The sequence below is a fragment of the Sturnira hondurensis genome, unplaced genomic scaffold (assembly GCF_014824575.4).
Source record: "Sturnira hondurensis isolate 20B ecotype Veracruz unplaced genomic scaffold, ASM1482457v3 Scaffold0000780, whole genome shotgun sequence".
NCBI lineage: Eukaryota > Metazoa > Chordata > Mammalia > Chiroptera > Phyllostomidae > Sturnira > Sturnira hondurensis.
In genome coordinates, this window is record NW_028073411.1 from 16,968,703 (window position 1) to 16,988,879 (window position 20,177).

At 62.3% G+C, this 20,177-nt stretch overlaps 1 protein-coding gene across 10 annotated transcripts in view; it reads right to left on the reverse strand.

The window, feature by feature from the left end:
- ABLIM2 (actin binding LIM protein family member 2) overlaps positions 1-20,177 on the reverse strand; it is a 92,448-nt gene that overhangs the window by 36,620 nt on the left and 35,651 nt on the right. For 5 of the 10 annotated variants that reach the window (XM_037046358.1, XM_037046383.1, XM_037046369.1 and 2 more), the window contains exons 4-9: positions 17,573-17,688; positions 15,967-16,093; positions 13,561-13,654; positions 6,520-6,607; positions 4,613-4,671; positions 1,320-1,364 (exon numbers count right to left, since the gene is read on the reverse strand). In XM_037046358.1, the coding sequence (XP_036902253.1) occupies positions 1,320-1,364; positions 4,613-4,671; positions 6,520-6,607; positions 13,561-13,654; positions 15,967-16,093; positions 17,573-17,688 (529 nt within the window). The remainder of the gene's footprint in view (positions 1-1,319; positions 1,365-4,612; positions 4,672-6,519; positions 6,608-13,560; positions 13,655-15,966; positions 16,094-17,572; positions 17,689-20,177) is intronic. The other 5 variants (XM_037046365.1, XM_037046375.1, XM_037046368.1 and 2 more) reach the window with 1 other exon arrangement.

The following is a 20,177-nucleotide window of genomic DNA, read 5'->3' on the forward strand; positions in this document are numbered from 1 at the left end:
CCGAGCTGCCAGGGGCCAGGAGTGCTCTGTTTTCCGGAGGACCAGCGTGAGCGACAGGCTTCCAGAGTGTGCCGAGTGCCAGTGGCAAAGGCCGTCTCGGGCACAGAAGCGTGCTGCTCAGAGACACCACTTCCCACCTGGACTATGGGGACCTGGGGCAGCCCATCCGGCCTGTCCGGGCTCTGCTATCAGACTTGGGGACGGTCTCGTGACCCTAAAGACCAGTCTCCAGCCCGACGCCTTGCCCCTCTGACACCCCATCCTATGCCCTTCTAGGTACCAGCAGTGCCGGCAGTGACCCCACGTTTGGCCCGGCACCCCAGTGTGTCTTAGAAACAGCCTCCTGGGGTCACCACTGGCCACTGTCACCAGGGAACCCTCGGTCTGGCCCCAGGCCTCTCTGTGGCTGTCACATGCAGAACCTGCCCCTCGAGTACCCACTGCCATTCGGAACCACTCCTGCCCACCCCCCTCCCTGCGACATCTCCTGCCTCCCCCAAGCTGGCGGCTGCCCCCACCTATATACCCTCTGCTCCCTATGTCAGGCCTACCCACATCTGCAAGGACACTGTCCTTCTCCGGCTCCCGCCCCAGTCAGGGCACCTGTGTCCATCCCCACCTGCAGGACGGGGCCTGGCAGCCCCACCCCTGTCTGGTCGACCCCTACCACGCTTTCCCACCGTCCCTTCTAAATGGGGCCCATCTCCACAAAGGCGCTCCCAGCCGAGAACCCGACCCCCTCTCCCAACTCTGCCCTGCTACCTCCCCTCCTGCTTCCTAAGCAGGCCCCTCCCTGCCCCTCTATTCTGTCCCGCCCCCACCAGGGGCTCAAACCTGCTGCAGCACCTGGGCGGGGCCCGTCACGGGCTGGGTGGCGCCCACAAGCCCATAGGTGGAAGTCCCAACTCCCCTGTCCTTCCCAGCACCCAGAACACGGCAGCTTTGTGATTAAACCGGGGCCTTCAGGGCGGGCCCTGACCCAGCATGAGTCCTTCCAAGAAGAGACTGGGACACAGACACACACAGGGGGACAACCCACTGAGTACACAGGGGAAGACGGCCGCCACAGCGCCAGGAAGAGAGGCCTCGGGAGGAGCCGGCCTGCCCACGCCGTGGCCCTGGGTGTCAGCCTCCGGGACCGGGAGGAGACGCATTTCTGCTGTGTCAGCCTCGGTCTGGGGCGCCGCCAGGGCGGCCCAGGACACTGACCCAGGCTGTGGAGCCGCCCCGCCCCGGTGGAGGGCAGGCTGCCCCCCTACACGCAGCACAGTGGCAGCGAGCACAGGACAACACCAAGACCAGGTGTCAGGCCCACAAACCTGGAAGGTACAGGGGGCGGCGCCCGGGAAGACCTGCGTCTGCATCTAGAAGGAGAGAGGGAGAGGGCGTGACGGTGCTGCCTGGCTCTGCAGGGGCTCACTCGGCAGCCTGGGCCCCCCCTTCCCTGCCCCAGGGTACAGCTCGGTGCCACCTCGTCCTGGAGGCCTGCCCTACTTTCCCGGGCCCCTTGACCCGGCTCTGCGTGCGGTACAAAGCACAGTCTCAGGTCTGCCTGTCCCCCCTGCCACCGCCCCGAACACAGGCTTCTAGTCGGGCCCAGGGTCTATCTGGGGAGCTCAGCCCGAACCCACAGTGCGGTCCCGAGGCCTCTGCTGCCCAGGCAAGACAGCGTCATACTCTGTTGGCAAAGAAGACAGTTCCCCTCCAAGGCAGGTCACACAGGGTCTGCTTTCCCACTGTCCCTGTGGACAGGTGGCCTTTCTCACTGGCCACAGATGCGGGGTGCACACATTGGCGCGTCTGAACCCCCCTTGCCTCTCAGCTTCCTGCTCTAGGAAAAGTAAGCGCACCCTCGCCCTGCAGCCCTGCCCTGAGGCTCTGCTTCTGACGGGTCAGAGACGGGGCCCTCCAGCCGCTGGGCTCTGACATCATCCTCGCTTTCGTCTCAGGTCAGCCGGGGCCCACGGCAGGACGCCCCTGCACTCACACTGGGTGTTCTGGGAGGAAGTCCCTGAGCTGAGGCAGCAGCAGGACGCTGTGCTGGCCCCTGCACCCCGGGAGTCTTTCTGGCACGGGCTACACGGGCACCGCCGTGACCAGTGTGCTCAGGCCATGCCGGCCGCTGCCGGGGTCTGTTTGCTCCAGCACGTGTAGGGTGGCCCTGGGCCAGCAGCCCCCCTGTGGGATGGGGACGGGAGCAGAGCCCCTCCCTGGTCACTGAGCCCTGCGCCAGCCACTGAGCCCAGCCCACAAGGGGGTTGAGTAGAGAATATTCCCATGGGGTCGGGGGGCGGCAGGGGCGTTGGGTCCTGTCTCGCTCTCTCTCTGCCCCGACTCCAGTTCACCCAGGGCAGCTGCACCACTGAACCCGACTCAGGCCGAGTTCCCAGGCCTCGTGAGGTGCTCCCACAGCCTTGGGAGGGGCCGGGCAGCTCCCCAACCCCAACCCTGCCCCTCAGCCTGGCCCTCGGGAAGCACCATCTGCAAAGGGAAGGGGTGCCTGGTTCTCATGGAGTTACCCGCAAGTCTCGTCAACACCTACTCCTCTCCATGTCTCAGCTGAGGGGCAGGGGCTCAGAGAGGGCTGGTGACTGGCCTGCGGTCACACAGCTGGGCAGGAAAGACGTTTGCTCCCGGGGTCCCCAGGCCTGGCACTGAGAAGCATGTCCCCAGGACGGGCAGGTTAGTTCTCCTATAAGCCACCAGGTCACAGTGGGGTCACCTTGACCCAGGGCCAGTTTCAGAGAATTAACAAGGCCTGTGGCACCTCTGCTGCGTGTCTCAGGGGCTGGTGGCCCTCCGGCACTGACCCCGCCCAAGCTGACTAGAGCCGCTGGCTTGTTCATGGCCAGTAAATGGCTCTCTCTTCCTGCCACCCGGTCCACAGCGGCCAGCCAGCCGGGTAACTGTCTCCAAGGCACCCGAGTGCCCAGGGAGGACCATGCAGGCCTCCCCCACCCGCCCCGGCTGGCCTGGGCCCTGGCCCGGAGATCTGTCTCATTTCCCAGGCAAGACAGAAGAGGCTCTGAGGGGCTGGGGCAGGGCTCGGACGTCGGGCGGGTGAAATGAGGGACAAGCAGGGATGAGCAGGGCACGGAGGGGCCTGGACCCTGTCCCAGGCATGGAGGGGTAGGTGCTGGGGGGGCAGCTGCTCTCAGGCTGCTGGCCTCTGCCCCAAATGTTCCCAAGGCACCTTCCAGAACAGCTCAGGAAGCCACTGAGGCTGTGTGGCCCCAGGCAACGGCCTCTCCTGCCTTCGCCACCCTCCAGCGCTCAGACCGCCTACCTCCCGTGGGGCCAGTGGTGCTGCTCCTCTCAGCGGCCTCTAGGTGGAGAGTCGGGGCCGGCAGAGCTGGCCAGGCCCAGAGTCCAGGAGCCAGTGCCAGCCACCCTGGCCTGCCCCCCAGTGGGCCTGCCGTGCTCCTAGGGCCCCTCCTTGCTCTCTGGTCAGTCTGACCTGCACCCATGCCCACACCTGCATGGGGTCCGGGGGCCCCTCAGCATGCTGGCCCCTGTGTCAGGATGGAGGGGCCCCCACCCAAAGGTCGGGCCTGGCGGTCACTTCAGGATCAGGGGCTGCGGCTCTGGCTCATCTCTGAGGCTGGACGGCACAGGGGCAGTTTGCAGAGTGAATCGGTCATGGGAGAGGACGGAGGGCAGTCGCAGTGCGGTGCCACTTCCTGACACCCGGGCTATGTGCGTGACAAACTGTGACAGGCAGTCTGTACCTGCAGGAGGCACAGCAACACCCCCAAGGAGTCTCACGTCCTAACTCCCCAATCCTGCCACTGCGGCCACTTGTGGCCACAGGGACTTTGCGGATGGGATGGGACAGAGGAGCCTGAGGGGGAGGTTGTCCTAGATTCTCAGGTGGCCCCACGTGACTGCAGGGGTGGTGGTCTGGGCAGCTCGGAAGGACAAGAGTGGATTTTCCTGGGAGCGCCGGGAGGCCTCAGCCCCGCCACCAGGTCGCACCTCTGGCCCCAGCTCTGCAGGGTGACCATCAGCTGTTGCCACGCCTCCCAGTTCTCAAGGAATTCGTTGCCGTGCCATAGGAAACCAGCAAGTCACCAGCCTCCCCCCATGGCCTCCCTGTCCCTGGAGTCAGAAGGACACCGGTCCTGTGGCTCTGTCTCCTTTCCTTGCCTTCCCCCAGGTCCCAGCGCTGTGCTTGGGGACACACAGTACTCGGCTGTGAGGGTCCCCTAGCAGCGGGGTCCAGTCTGGCCTGGGAGCGGTGGCAGCAGGTGAGAGGGGGAGGCGGGTGGCCTGCTCTCGTTCCGAATCCCAGGGTCTATAATTCTAGTGACAGTTCTGGGAACTGGGCTGAAACGCTGGAGACCATCTGGGGCCCCGCTAACCTCAGAGTTGTCCCCAAACGACACAGCCTTTAGGAGCTGCCTAGCAAATGAAGCAGTCAGAGGCCAGGGCCGGGAGCCCTGGACACCCCTCACCCACCTTGCCCTGTCCCTCAGAGCCACCTGTTCACACCTGAACCCCGCGTCCCCAGGCCCCCGAGCCACCTGCCCCACGGCCTGCAGAAGCCAGTCAGTGTCTTCTTAACTCTATGACAGTGAAGAACCCAGTCGGAAAACTAGCGACTTCCACTCACCTTGTTTTTGTCTTCAGTTCTGGATGCTTGTCGACACGCTGGGTGCCAGATGGAGGAAGCTGGGGACAGAGTCCCAAGAGGGAACTGGTTAGTGCCATGCTAGGATGTGGGGACCTTGGGGGTCAGGGAGCAGGTCCGGCTCTCACATGCGACACCCACTCGTCCCCCACCTCTGAGGAGCCCCTGGGTGCTCTCTGCCTGGAGTCAGTGCTGGGTCGGGACCAGCAGGTCACAGGCCCTGCCCAAGGGGACCCACAGACAGGTTGGGGAACATGACATTAAGGGGCAAACATGCCACCGTGAGCAAGGTTTCTCACAGGACGGGCAGCTGGGGAGCTTCAAGTTCAGAGGCAGAGAAAGAGAAGCCGTCATGTGACCTGCCCCGGCTCCTCACCAGCGGGGCAGCAGCAAGGCCCAACCGTGGGCACAGCTCGGCTGTGGTTGAGGTGGGAACCAGCCTTGGGGATAAGGGCTTTGTGCTCTTGGCTGAGGGGCCGGAAGGGGGAACCTCAGTGCAGGGCGAGGAGCAAGGCTGAGAACTGGGGGACCTGGCCCAAGGTCCTGAACCCCGCTTGACTCCCCCACTGAGTCATTTGGTCTCTGAACCTTCTCCTGCCTCAGTTTCTCCACCTGCCCGCTCCTCCCAGCCACCCACATCGATAGCCACCTCCAGAGTCACCAAGTGCCTGGGGGCTGGTGCTCTGCCCTTTTCTGATTCGGAGCCAACCTGCCCAAGGGCCAGGTTTCTTCCGCCTGCCAGCCAGGTGGCAACAGCCCAGCCTGCTCAGTCTGCGGGGGGCCTCGTACAGTTCAGTGGGGCCCCAGGGGGTGTGGGCCATGGCATACCCAAGTTTTACCACCCTATCCTTTCAGGCCCCTGCACCCCCTCCCCCCAGGCCCAGAACACTTGCATCCCCCCTCCTGGCCTCTGGAACCTCAGCCCCACCCCTCCCCACCATCCCCTACTCTGCTCATGCATCCTCTGCCTGCGGACGTGGCTGCCACGCCTGGGTTCACGGGGTCTGGGTTCATGGCCATGGCTGCATGGCTGCGTGGCCAGGTTCATGGCCCTCCAGTGCCAGACCGGCTGTGAAGGTGGGGGCTGTGTTTACCCCACTCTCTGATTCCCCAGACAAGCCACACGGGGACTGGCACACCGTAGAGGCTTAAAAGTGTGCCCTTGATGGCAAGCTCATGTCCCCACGCCGCTGTCCCCACACCACTGTGCTTGGTGTCAGGAGGCCTGACAGCACCATTCACAGTGGTGGCAGGTGCCTCGGGCTGGGGCACCCCCTCCCTCCCTCCACCAGACACCCCAGCACTGCGGGGGTGCAAGGAGCTGCTTTCACGGGCTCTGCAGACAGTAGAGACGCAAGGAACAAAAGGGAACACTGGAGACAGGGCCGTTGCGCTGACATCACCCCAAGAGGTCTAGCCTCAGAAAAGGAGGCCTGTCTGACACATAGCCCCCAAGACAACTCTGTGTGACACCATTAAACAGCCACCTGCTGGGGACCGTGTGGCCCACCCTGGCCGGGCCCCCCCCAGCCTGGCCCCCGCTGCCCCGGTCACCAGAGACAGAGACATCATTGAGAAGGGTTGGCGGCCAAGGCAGTGGGTTCCTGTCAGCCATCCCCCCGGGCCTCTTGGGGAGGGTCTGAGCAGCATGTGGTCCCCTTTGCACACGCAGGTCCCCGGGCTCTGCCTCCCACCATCACGCCATCCCACCACCGCCCAGTGTCCCCCCAAGCTGCTCAGGAAAGCCTGCTCGGGCCCTGCCTCCCGCCCCCCCCCCCCACCTTCCTCATGAGCGTCGTTCCTCACTGGCCAGAGAACCGCCCTGACCCACCAGTTTGCACCCAGCCCAGGGAGTGGGCCCGGGGGCCGGGCGGGGGCTTCCTTCTTACCTTGCAGATACATCTCCTCGCCTTCCGCAAACGTCTGGCCACAGCGGGCACACAGCGCACATGAGGGGTGGTAGTGCTTCTCCCCCGCCTGCGAGAACAGAGCATGGGTGGTCTGCTGAGGGTGTGGGGGGGCGTGGGGGTGGCAGGGGCACTGTGAGGCAGGGGGCCCCGGGGCCCATATCTGGCAGTGCCCCAGGGGGCTGTGTGGGAAGGCTGGGTCTGCCCACTGGGGGTCTGGGGGGGAGGTGGGGATAAAGCTGAATTCTTCCCCAGGTGGAGGGACTGGAGAGATGAAGTGAAAAATGGTTAGCAATTTTCTTACGTATCTTTGTATTGCTCGATTTTCTCAATTAGCATTTATTACTTTTATAATTCTTAAAACCCATTAAATTAGATTAAAATATGAATACTGAAATAACCTAAACTAATTGCATTTGCTGGTTTGGCTTAGTTCTACGTGATGCCAAAGAAACCCCCAAATCACCCCCAAATACTGTGTTACTTTACAGAGACTACTTCTCAACCCCACAGACAGGTGGGGGAGGGGCGCCGCGGCCTGTTTCTCACCGTGGATGCTAACCCCCATACACGCTCCCCAACGGGCGGCGGCGGCCTAATCACGGCGTCCTGACCTGCACAAACGAGGGTCGCTCTCCCAAATAAGGAAGATGGGGATAGCAGTGCCTCCCACACACCTCCCTTCCCTTCCCCACGGAGCGCTCGGTGCAGACCGGGCCCAAGGGGCCTGTGTGCTGCGTCCAGAACAGGTTCGGTGCAGAAGTCAGACACCAAAGAGTAGGTTCCACCTTCACACAGTTCACAACCCGGGACAGGAATCTGCGTTGTTACAGTCGGGGTGCTGGCTGCCCCGGGGGCTCGGGCGTCTCAGGGCAGGGGGTGCTGGGCGCCCTTTCTCCTGCTCTGGTTACACGTGGTGTCCGGCTGGTGGAAAGTTATCAAGGCACATGCATGCACGATTCGCACACTCCTCTGTGGCGCAAAATGGATGGATGACCCAAAGTAAGAGCCAGAAGTATCGAACTCTTGGACGGACGCACAGGGGCACATCCCACAGCCCAGGGTTGGTGGCTGGTTTGGATCGGACATGGGCGGCAGACAAAGCAGGCAAACTGCACTTTAGAAATTACGACATTTGTGCCACAAAGGACGTGACTGAAAACGCGGAAAGACAGCCTACAGAACAGGAGACAGGTTTTACAGAACATAGAGCTGATACGGGCTCAGTCTTCGGAGAATGGAAGGAATTCGCACAGCCCAAGAACAAAATGACAGAGTCCGGCTGAAAAAACGAGCAAAGGACCAAAACAGACATTCCCACAGAAGGCGCCCCATGGCCAAGAAGCACGTCCAGTGTGTTCAGACATCGGCGCGGCTGAGAAAATGCAAATCCCAGCCCCAAAGAGGGGCCACTTCACAACCACAAGGGTGGGGATGAAACCGAACCAAACAATCGGAGAAGCAGGTGTCGGCAGGACTGCGGAGAAACAGGGGCCGGCTCACTGGCGGGAACGCAGCTTTGTGCTGCACCGTGGAAAGCAGTTTGTCCTGGGGGCCTCGGAAGCACAGAGCTGTGTGCCACATGACCCAGCGACCCCACTCCGAGATGCCTAAATGAGGGGAACAGAGCAAGAGGAACAAAGCCACAGGCCCACACAAAACTGGCGCATGAGCGCTCACGGCAGCATAACTCTCCATCACCGCAGAGTGGCATCGACCCAAGTGCCCATCCGTGGGGGAGCGCTAAAAAATATTCCACCCATGCAATGGAATATTACTTGGCTGTGAAAAGGAACGTGGTCCTGGCCCCTGGGGCCCTACAAAGTCTCAGGAGGGCATTACTGTCCTTATGAGATGAGACACCTCGCCCATTCTCGGCCATGTGGGGGGACACCGGGAACCACAGGGGCCAGCCCCGTGATTGTGGACGGCCAGCCTCCACAGAACCATGAGGAAAGCCACACAGTCCACAGTGTCTGTGACAGCAGACCAAGCCAACTGAGGTGGGCCATAGAGTCAAACATGAAAGTATCCTTGCTCCTTCTGCCAATCCCCACTGCCACTCCCGTCCCCTCTCGCAGTGGCCACAGTGACCACGGTGCGCCACATCCTCAGACACTGCATGCCAGCTCTTTCAGGGCCTGGCCATCCCAAGGCCTGTCCACAAAGGACCCCAAGCATGCATGCCAGGGTGTTGCCAGGGCAGCCACCTACCCCCACCTGGAGCTTTGGAGGGCTCAGGCTTTAAAAGCACATTAACACCTATGAGACTTGCAGTGTGTGGTTAAAAAGGCCCCTGTGCCCTCTGTCAAGTGACAGTCACATTGCAGGAGATGGAGCAAGGAAGGTGGGTGCGCAGGCCCCGGGGCACAGACAAGCACTGTCCGGATGGGAGGGGTTGGGGGGGCCTGGGGCATGGGGACGCACGGGGCAGGGTGAGTACCCACACAGGCCTGTCTCAGGTCCAGAAAGCCCCGACCCCCCGCAGAGGGGCGGCAGCCCCAACCCCACGGGACTGTGGGGTGCCCAAAGGGACCACCCTTGGCTGTGGTGTGCCCGCATACCCGAGACTTGCCCCCTTCCTTCCCTTCACCCCAAGAGCTGGCCGTGCCTCCTTTCTGAGCCCTCCCCATCCGTGTCATGTGTGTCTCTGTGCATGCATGTCTGTGTGTGTCTCTGCGTGACTCCTAAACGCTGACAGGGTTTGCCTGGGGGGTGGCTTTCACTGTGGATGGTTTTTGGTTTGTTCTGTGATAAGCAAGTGCCTCTCCTGAGTGTGGGCTTTAAGGAAACCCATTGAAGTTTTCAGGAAACAAAGAAGCTGAGCCCTCGGGACGTTGGCTTCTCCTGGGGTCTTCTGTTTGTTCGGACCATGTGGCTTCTTTCCTTCCAATGACAAAGGTCACACCTGCCTGTGCAGTGAGTGGAAAATACTGAGGGAGGAAGCCAACGAGCCAGCGACGTTCAGTGCAGGCCTGACCCGGGGGGGTGGGGCTGGGCAGTCCCCTCTCCCCTGGGTCTCCTCGGGGCAGCAGGGGGGCCCTGCCATCTCCATGGAGGCGGCCCCCTGCCTGGGGAGGGGCACCCTGAGTGTTCAGGAAGCATCTGGACAGTGAGTGGTGGACTGAGGAAGGGGGAGAGGGAAGGAAGAGGGAAGGAAGAAGGATGGAGGGAAGGAGAGAAGGAAGGAAGGGAACCCAGGAGAGAAGGAAGTAGAACGGATTTAGTGGTCCCAGAGGCACCTGCCTTCTTGTTACCATGGGGACAGCCAGGCAGCAGGAGGCAGGTGGGGCTCTGTCAGCGGCACCTCCTGAGTTGAGGAGGGCGGGACTGAGCCCACAGCAGCCATGTTCCTGCCGCCCCCTCCACCTGCGCAGGGGCACCTTGCAACTCCTACCACCGAGAGCGGCCCCCACAGGGATGCAGGCGTGTGGCCAGGTGCCGGCAAGGGCTGAGCCGGGACCCCCCGCACTCAGCACCTCCTCCCCCGTCAAACGCGGGTCCCGGTGGTCTGGCTGCACTGCTGTCCGCTCCTCGGGGCCAGCAGGTCTGTCGCACAGCTGCCCCAGGTGCCCATTGTGCTCCCAGGTGCAGCTGTCAGTCCCCCCAGCACCCACAGATCCCTAAGGCCCCTTCCTCCACCTGTGCCCAGCCTGGAGCAGGCTCATCACGACAGGTGCCTGAGGCGTGCAGGACTGGGGACCCTTGCAGTGAGGAAGGCCCCACGTTTCAGAGAGATGGAGGAGGAGGGAGCGTCCACGGGCACCGATGCACACTTCCCGGCCCACAGGCAGGGGGAGGGCGGGCTCTGTGGGCACCCAGCAGTTGCACGGCACTCGCCTGTCGCAGGCAGACCAGAGCGGCATGGACCGCGGGCCCCTGCTGGCAGTGGGGAGAGGGCCTGGGCTGCTGTCCCTCACCAGCTTCACTGTGAAAAGCAGCATCTTAGTGGGCAAAATAAGGGGGTTGGGGGAGAGCAACAGGGGCCTAGGGCTCTCACATTGGCTGATCTGTCCCTGTTCCCCACCAGCCCACCCCTAGCAGCCCAGAGTGGAACCTGTGGCCCCCCCCAACAGCCCTCGGAGGTGACGGGCCAGGCTTCCTACCTTCATGGGGTCCCCTCCCGGGACAGGCCGGCTGCAGGGGCAGTGTGACCCTGAAGGGTCTGGATCCTTTGCCTCCTCTTCCAATCCTGCCACCTCCCACCTGCTGCCCCCAGAGTCCCCTGCCTGTCCAGCCGGGTGCCCGCACACTCTGGGCTGGGCTCCGGAGGAGCCACCGTGGCGGCTGCTCCCCTTCTGCTCAGCCAGCTCGTCTCCGCCCGCCCTCTGCTGCCGCCTCGCCTCGAGCGAGGAGGATCTCGGAGCTTCGCAGAGCCCGCCGACTCAGCCAGCCCGGCTCCCGGCAGAGGCAAAAACAAAAGCATCAATCTTCCCGGGGGGGGGGGGGGCAGGGGGGGAGCGGCCCTGCACCCTCCACTGCGGACAGACCAGCAGGAAAAACCCAGACCTGCTTTTCCCAGCTCCTCGCAACCAAGCCAGCCCCACGGGGCCACCTTACTCCTGCCTTCCTGACCCACCAAGGGGAGGCCTGCTGACCTGCCCCACACCCCCGTCAGTTACCCCGGGGACGGCTCTGAGCTAGGGGCATTTCGCAGGCAACGTCCCTGGAGTCTCTGAGGATGTTACTGGAGCCTTCGACTGACAGGTGCAGCACCAGCTCAGGGCCGAGGAGGCAGGACAGGCAGCGGGGCTGGGTCAGGTCTGCCCCCTCCCAGGTGCAGAGGCCACTGCCCGCGGTAGTCAGGAAGCGTGCCAGGCCAGCTCCTGAGCCTAGGAGGCACCCTGCTTGGGCTGCCGGGTGATGGCACAACGTGGCGGGAGGCTGAGAGCTCAGACAGAAATCCGAACAATGCCCCTGCACTGGGGGAGGCCGAGTGGTGGGGGCGGAGAACGGGCATGGGGGCCTGGGCAGCCCAGGTTCCAGTCTGGCCACCTGACTGGGCATGGCCCATGGGCCCCCGGGGACCCTCCCTGTGGGCGAAGCCCAGCCAGATGCCAGGGGCCAGGTGTGTGGCAGGAGGTGGCACCGCTGAGAGGGGGTGCGGGGTGGGGGAAAGGGGGACAGGTCTTCCTGGTGCTGCCCTGCTGGTCCACCGGAGAGCAGACCCAGGGGACTGAGCCGAGACGCTGGTGTCATGGAGGCCAGAGGACAGCCACTGCGTGGGGCACTGGGCTCCAAAGGGAGGGGGGACTTCCTTTGAGGTTGTGCAACTTCACTTTTTAATGGGAGCCCTTTTTTAAAAGCCTCTGAGAGGGGAGGCGTGTGCCCAAGGGAGGAGAGGAAATGGCAGGGACCTGAGCACAGGTGGGGGCTGAGGGAAGGAGGGTGGCGCCTTTGGCAGAAAGGGCAGGAGAGGACAGGGCAGTGATGGGGAGCTCACAGAGCATGAGCCCAGGACAGTCCTGAGTGACACCTGGTCCCTTGTCCCTGCTGAGGGGAAGACAAGGTCCCTGTGGGGGAGGGGAGCCACCCAGGAGAGAGAACAAGGTCTCCAGGAGAGAGTGGAAGGGAGTTTTCTAGAGCAGGGAGACTCAGGGTTTGCACGAGGGTGCAGTGGGGCAGGCGGGGCCCTGCCGGGGTGCTCTGCAGTGCTGGGCGCTGGTGCAGGGCTGGGCAGGCCCCCAGAGCTGGGTGTGGCCAGGGCTGGTGAGGAGAGAAAAGAGGGCCCCTGGAGAGAGGGGTGGCCTGGTGAGGGGTGGCAGCAGGGTGCCAGGAGAGGATGCCTCCATCAGTCCCTCACCTCCAGAGGCTGTGGGTGTAAACGTCAGGTGTAACTGTGCCCCAGGAACACACAGGACAAAGTGTCAGCAATCTTGTCATGCGACCCGCTCACCCAAGTCAGAGAGAAAAGCCTGGGGACCCCCACATACACTCGGTCAAAGGTTACAAATGGAACCGAGACACTGCAGCTACGATCGGCTAAGAGTGACAGACCGAGGCTCATGGGGATGGGCCAGCAAGGCCCCTCCCTGTCACCCGCCATACTGTCCAAGCATTTCGTAAAGGCACACTCCCGGTGGGAGGCGGGGACGGCACCCCCGTCTGTAGGGGTGTAAGCCGCCCTCTGGAAGGCGCCCGAGGAGCCTCAGGTCCCTGCAACAGCGCCAGCCGGTGACTCGGCCACTGCAGCTGCGACTCAGCCTCCAGGAGGACGAGAGAGGCAGTGAAGCAGGATGCTCGCCTCGCTGTCTGTCACTCACTGCAGCAGAAACACACAAACCCTCAGGGGCCCGACCTGTCCTCGCCCCAGGACAGGGACCTTGGGACCTTTTGGGACCTTGTCTGGGCCAGGGCCCCTTCCCTCTCAGGGCTCAGCCCCTTGCCCCTCCCTGAGTCCTCTGGTCACCCGTGCCCTCCCCCAGGGACCATGGGCGGGGCCCGGACGGTCTGTCCATCCGCCCCAGCGAGGAGCAGAGGAGGGACCACAGAGGGAGGTGGAGGACAGAGGACGGGGTGGGCAGAGCTCGGTCCCCGTCATCCTCGGGGACGCACCTTCCTGAACAGACTCAGGAGAGTGTATGACACATGCTACGTTCACTGGGGGAGACGCCCACGTCACCACCACACAGGCAGCATCCAGAACTCACCCCGGAAGTGCTCTGTGTGCCCGGTGTCCACCTGTCTCCTTCCGCAGGGCCACAGTCCTGCTTCCTGAGCTCACACTGCAGCCTCCAGGCCTCAGACTCCCCATCTGGACTCCAAGGGCTACCCCCAGGACCTCGCGCCCTTCCCAGCCCTTCTCCAGCTCTATCCACGCACAGGGGAGTGAGGTCACTGGGAAGGCTTCCTGGAGGAGGCGGTATGCACTCCCAGGTGTCCCCTGGCAGAGGTGGGAGACAAGGTGGCAAAGGCTCTGGGTACAGATTCTTGCACCAACACCAGGACTGTCGGTCACCTGGAGGCCCCTGTCAATCCTCACGGGGCAGGTAGAACCCAGCGCCCACCTGGGGCAAGACCTACCTCCAGGACGTGGCCTGTGATATACTTCTCGCAGCCATCGCAGCGGATGCCGAACTTGGCATGGTAGTCCGCCTCGCAGTATGGCAGCCCATCCCTGCAACAAGCCAGGCGGTCAGGACGGGCAGGGTCACCCCAGCACCGGAAGACCTGACCGCCCTCGCCTGCAAGGGGGGCCCTGTCCAAGGGGGACAAGCCCGCCTCCTCCTGCAAGTCACAGGCCCACCCTTAGAGTTCCTTGGGGACTTACAGGCACCAGCATGGCCTCGCCCCCATCATACCAGCCCTGAGAGGGACCACGCAGATGGTCCCACTTCACGGATGGAGAAACTGAGGATCGCAGAGCTGGGGCCACGTGCCCAGCAGCCGAGGGAGGGGCTGCTGGCGCTTCCAGAGGCTGAGCCAAGGGAATAAAAGCCGCATCTGAGAACTAAACAAATGATGGTTTCGCAGACGTGGCTGTTCCTTCCAGTTCACTCTCCCCCTGGCCTCCCACATCCAGGGTGGAAAACTCTGACTGACTACTCCTCAGGCGGCTTCCAGCTCCTTCCCAAAGGGCTCTGGCCGCCCTGGAAAAACGTGAGCCTGAAAGGGTGTGTGACCACAGTGCCCCCGACGGGGACCAGGTCTGAGGGGTGCCACACGCCAAGTGGCAGTTGTGATGAGCTGGGAGGAAACCTCACTGTCCCGGGCAGGGCAGCAGAGGCCTCGCTTGCGCAGGGAGGAGTCTGGGGCCACACTGTGATGGGCCACCCACCACACACCCCTGTACAGCGTGCCCACTCAGCTGGGCACGGGCGGTGGCACTGGGAAATCAGTGATGGACGAGGCATCATTTGGGGCTCCTGAGTGTCTGGGCAGCCCTGGGCAAGCCGCTTGCACACTGAGTCCCCGCTGAAGGAGCTGCACGGGAAACACCAGGGCGCGGGCTGTGGAAGGGCAGCTGATGCCGGCACCACGCCTGGCACAGCATCTGCCAAGCGAGGAGCTCCTTTGAAAGTGGCTGCAGTGTCCTCACGGTCAACCTCTAGGTCATGGATGCCTGCAGGAGGGGAGGGCCTGCTGTGCGGTGACAAAGCCCCAGTGCTGCTGGGCCGCCGCTGCCCCCCAGCCTCACGGCGGGGAGCCCTTCATTCACAAGACAGCAGCCACTGACCTCAGGGCCCCTGCCCTTCCCCACAAATGGGTGCATGTGCAGCACACCCAGGAGGTTCAAAGACACTGTCTCCATGGCAACACAACGCCCTCCTCATCAGTTCTGGGAGTCTGGAGGCTGCTAGGTAACAAAGCTCAGCGTGGGCCAGCTGCCACAGAGCCCGTTGGGGTGTCCTGGGGGCTGGGCTGCTCGCTTCATTTTAACGCCCCTCCACCAGGCAGCCCATCAGTCGTCCCCTCCCTCCACTACGACAGTGGCCGAAGCTTTCAGCCGAGGGACCAGAGAGGCCCCAGGCAGATCCAGCCTGCCCAGAGGGACCGCTCCCGAGAATGGTCTGCGGGAGCTGCCTGTGGTCTCGTGCCTCGGAGAGGAAGAGCACCGAGAGACCCCCACGCCCTCCCCGCAGAGTCAGTGAGAGTGCCGGGGGAAGGGACTCAGAGCAGCCACAACACACGTGTGCACGCATGTATGCACATGCTGGTGTGTGTGCGTGTGCAGAGGGGCCTGTGTGGGTGTGCGTGCATGTGCGTGTGCCCGCATCTCTCTCTGTGCAGTTTTGTCAGAGGACTTTTTTTAAAACCCAATCAGTTCCCGTGATGGCTCTGTCCCCTCAGCGTCAGCGCAAGCTCTGCAGTCCGTGACAGCTGCCCAGAGACCCTTACTGGAGCCTGCTCTGTCTCCACGTTGGGACCTTCACTCTCCTGTCGCCTGTGCCTTGGGGATCACCTGTCTGTCTTCCCTGAGCTAGGGACTGAAATGAACGCACTCCACACACCAGGTGCCCCTGTGCAGAGCCATGGTCTCCCAGAGGGACCCTTGCCCCAAACCAGCTGACTGCATGCTGGGGACACTGTGTGGGCCGGTGGGAGCTGCCCAAGGGGGGCCCGTACTGGAGAGTCCGAGCATTGGGCTAAGATGTCACACCCATGACAACTGGGACTGGTCGGGCCTGTGTCCCTCACTCTGTCGCTGGCACCAGCTGACGTGTACTTTGCATCATGCAGGACAGCCCCGTGCCAGCAAAGGGGTGAATTCCACGGGGAGGGCAACCCCAGGGATGGGCGTGGGGAGGTGAGTCACAGGGTTGAACATGGCAGTGTGGCGTCTGTTTCAGTAAATGAAACGGAGCTGCACCTGGCCCTGGGGACAAGCACGCCAGCCCCTGCCAGGGTTCCTTGTGTAATGGCACGTGGCGGAAACGCAGAGGCGGCGGCGGGGGTGGGGACACATGAGGGGCCCTGGCCCCCACTCACTTGCTGATGTACTCCGCATTCAGCTCCTTCCCGCAGGTCTTGCACCTAAAGCAGCCCAGGTGCCAGTGTTTGTCCAAAGCCACCAGGGACTGGCCATTTTTTATCTCTGTGCCGCAGCCCCCACAACCTGGAGGGAAGAGGAGAACACAGACGTCATCGCTGTGGGCCAAGAGGAGTTGGGGGGCCTCGCTGCTGGATCTCTGGACACCCCTGAAGTAGTCAGAGGGCCCCAAGGAGAGGACAGAGGGGACAGTCCAGCAGGGCGTGCCTGTGGGACCCTGTTCCATGGCAGGTGCAAGTGTACAGAAAACAAGTCACAGAGTGGACGCCTGCATGGCTGAGCGTTGGCCGGGTGCAGCCAGGGTCAGGGGCCAGGAGATGGAGGCCCTGCCTGCCAGGGCTGAGCATCTCAGCCTGGGCAGCAGGTGGGTCTTCCAGCAAGACCCCAAACTGCGCCCAGAACCTCTAGCCAGGCCTGGCTCTCCTAAATTGTCACGCTGTCCAAACGCATGTGCAGCTGCAGAAAGCAACCGAGAAACTGACTCTGACTTCGAGGTCCAGGGCCCACACAGGCCGACGGAGACAGGCTTGGGGAAGGGCCATGTGTACAAAGGAAAGAACGGGAACCAAGAGGGCAGGGGAAGGTGCTCACCCAGGACAAGAATTCGGTCCTGGACAGGGGCTGGCTCTGGGAATCCCCCCTCTGCCCCAGGACGTGTGATCCTGGGGCACCACAGCGACCTCATAGCAGGATGGGCTCTGAAAACTCCCCCTCTGCAGAGGGGCCCTGGCAGCGGCCGGTCCTGGAGTGTCAGGGCCCCTGCCCCCTTCCCACGTCCATCCTGGCTCCCAAAGAGTCGCCCACGCTGGGAAAAGCCAGCGTCTGCCTGCTCCCGCCTCGCTCCCACTCCGCCTCGCAAGCCAGTGACACTCCAACTGGCGTTCCTGCTTTCAGGAACGGCTTCCCGCTTCTTCATGCAAGAAGCACGTACTGGGGCCTGGCTGGTGTGGGTCAGTGGATTGAGCACCTGCCTGCGAACCAAAGGGTCACAGTTTGATTCCCAGTCAGGGCACATGCCTGGGCTGTGGGCCAGGGCCCTGAGAGGGGGCTCGTGAGAGGCAACCGCACATTGATCTTTCTTTCCCTCTCTTTCTCCTTCCCTTCACCTCTCTTAAAATCTTAAAACAAAACATAACAAAACTATGTACTGAGCGCCTACTGCATATACACCCAGGCCAGCCTCCTGGGATGTAGATAGAGCCCCTGATCATAGAAGCCCAGAGTTCAAGGCTCTTTTAATGCTCTCCCAGAGGGCTTCCAGATGGCCTGGAATTAACTGTGGGAAGTTCAGTGAGCTAGAGGGAGAGGATGAGAAGTAGGCCAGGAGGGCTTCCTGGAGGAGGAAGACCAGAGCTGGGCCAAAAGCAGGATGAGAGTTGGATGTGAAGCAGGAGTAGCATCCAGGGCAGCAGGCACAACCTGGGCAAGGCTCGGGGGCACAAGTACACCAGAGATTTCTGTCCCGGTTCCCTTCCTTATGCTCCGCTCCCCACCGCCGCTCAGCACCAGCTCCCCACACTGCCACGCCACTGAGCGCCCACTTACTCCAGAGGCCCTGGGACAGGTGCGCGCTGCTGCCCATGGACTTGGGCAGGGAGCACTTCTGGCACATGCATTCCTTCCCGTTGAAGGTCACACGGTCCCCAGGTGGGAAAGGCAACCTGAAACAAGACATTGAATTACCAGGCAGGACCACCTGCTGCTCTTCTCTGGGGAAGGGGAGGCCCCACCCACCTTCCCCTGGGACCTCACAGACGGGTACCTCAGCCCGAGGACTTGGGGTCTCTCTGTCCAGGGGCTGCCGTGTCCCTGCCATGTGACCTCAGGCCAGTCACGGACACCTGAGTCTCAGTTTCCTAACCCACACTGGCGGGCGGAAGGGCAGTGTCACGGGGAGGGGCAGCAAGGGCCAGCCCAGGGCTTGGCCCGTAACACCACACCAGGCAGCCTTAACCTTTGGCCTCCCCGCTTTGACCCCTCTGCCTCTGATCCCCCAGGGGGGCCTCTGTCCATGTCAGTCAGTGACAGCAGACACCTGCCCTATAGGCCTCTTTCATAACTGTAGGAGGTCTGCCCAAGCGGGTAACCACTTCATCCTTCCTCTATAGGTGAGAAGGCCGAAGTTCAGAGAGGCTGCTTTAGCTTTCCGAGGACACACAGCCACCGCATGTCAGAACCAGTGTCACACCCAGCCCTGCCAGCTCCTAAGCTCCATGTCCCCTGCCTGGGCCTCTAAGACGGCGATGCAGAAAAATCGTGTCCGTGGATCCCATGGCGCCGTCCTGCGGGCCCCCTCTCTGTTGGGAAGCTTGGCCTTTCGTTCATCATAGATGTTTTGCATGAATTTCAATATCACATTAAAGTGTATTTTAGCTTCATTACTGAGTGTTTTCATGCCCCCTTCAATTCTGCACGCAGAGCGAGCTCCTAGATCCTGGCGCCTGGTCCCAGCCCAGTTCGAGGTGGTGCTCCAGCCCCGGGCTGCCTGGGGCGAGGCTGGCTGATGGGCAGCGGGAGCCTGACCACCCCTGCAGCCCAAGGACTTCCCCTTCGGTGACTGCGGGCGGACAAGGTGGCCGCTGTTCGGTGGGCCGCGACCAGGCCGCCTGTGGGCAGGGGCCTGAAGCTCACCCCTCATGACTGACGAGGCTTAGCTCATTCCGTGTGTTTATAGCTCAGTGTTCTTCCAGGGGGCAGCTGTTCGACTCTTTTTGCCCATTTTTAATGGAGTTTTTTTGTCTTCTTAGTATCGACTTGCAGGATCTTTATGTGTTTTGGACGCGAGTCCTTCATCAGATGATACATCCTCTACCCGCCGCTGGCCTGCCCTGGCATCTCCTTCACGTCCTTTGACGTTTTCCTCCAGCTTTCGCGTTTCCTTTAACGCCATCGCAGGGGCAGGACCACCGGCTGCTCTGGACGCGCGCGCGCGCGGGGCGTCCCTGCCTCGCCTTCGCTTTGTGTGGCAGCCTTGCCGATGCTTCCGTTCACGTGCACGCTGCCGCGGGCATCCCACTCGACGGTCACCGATGTGGTCAGCGCTGCGCCACCGTCCCCACAATCAACCCGGGGACCTTTTCATCACCTCCCCCAAAGAATGCTGTGCCCTTTACCCGTCTGGCCTGCATCTCTGAAAGGTATTTTGGGGGGTGGGGGTGGGGTGGGGGGTTGGCATGGGCGTGTCTGACGTCTTCTTTCTGCTCTAGGAAGACGCCGTGCCACTGTCTCGGTGGTTTCGGGCGTGGAGTCCGTGGTCGGCCTCTACTCCGTCGTACACCACGTGTTTTCCTCTCGCTGTTTTTAAGATTTCCTTCTTACTACTGCTTCTCAGGAAGTGGATGGAGATGGGCTCCGCAGGGTTTCTCTGTGTTTCTTCTGCCGTGGTTCAGCGAGATTCTTGGAACCACGAGTTTATAGCTTTCACCAAATTTGGACATTTTTCAGCTTTTATTTCTTCAAATTTCTTTCAGCCTTCTTCGATCCGCTGGGTGTCCCCCTCCCAGCCTAGAGGGACAGACAGACAGATCGGTGCCCACAGAGTGCTGAGCCTCGCTTTACATTTTGGTCCCTTTTCCCTCTCTTTGCTGTAGATGCATCATTTCTACGGCTGTGTCTTCCAGTTCACCGATCTTTTCCTCTGCAAAACCCAATCTCCTGCCGATTCCTTCCAGGGGGTTTCTGTTTCAGAAACGGTAATTTTCTCTTGTAGGAACTCCGTTTGGTGTCTCTTAATATCTTCTGTGGCACTGCCATGTCACGGTTTCCTTCAGGGACAGAGCACAGTGACAGAGCTGTGCCAAGTCACCGCCTGGGCGTCCGGCACGGCTCTCCTTCCGGGGTCCAGCGTCCCGGCGGACTGTTCCGGCCCCAGTCACACTGTGCTTTCCTTCCGTGAGCAGCAGCGTTGGATCGGCGCCGAGCATCGGGCTGGATTCTCCTCTCTTCCTACAGGGGGCGCTGGACCTCACCTCGCCCGGTGCTATTACCTCTGTGTCTGCCCAGCTCCGTACCCATCAGAGACCCACGGCCCCCGTGCAGCTCTCCGGGGCTCTGAGGTCACCACCTCCTGACTCGGGGAGGACGCCATTCTCCAGTGGGTCCCCCCTCAGGCCAGGCGTTCACAAGGCTCCATTTCCGTGTCTTCCCCTCT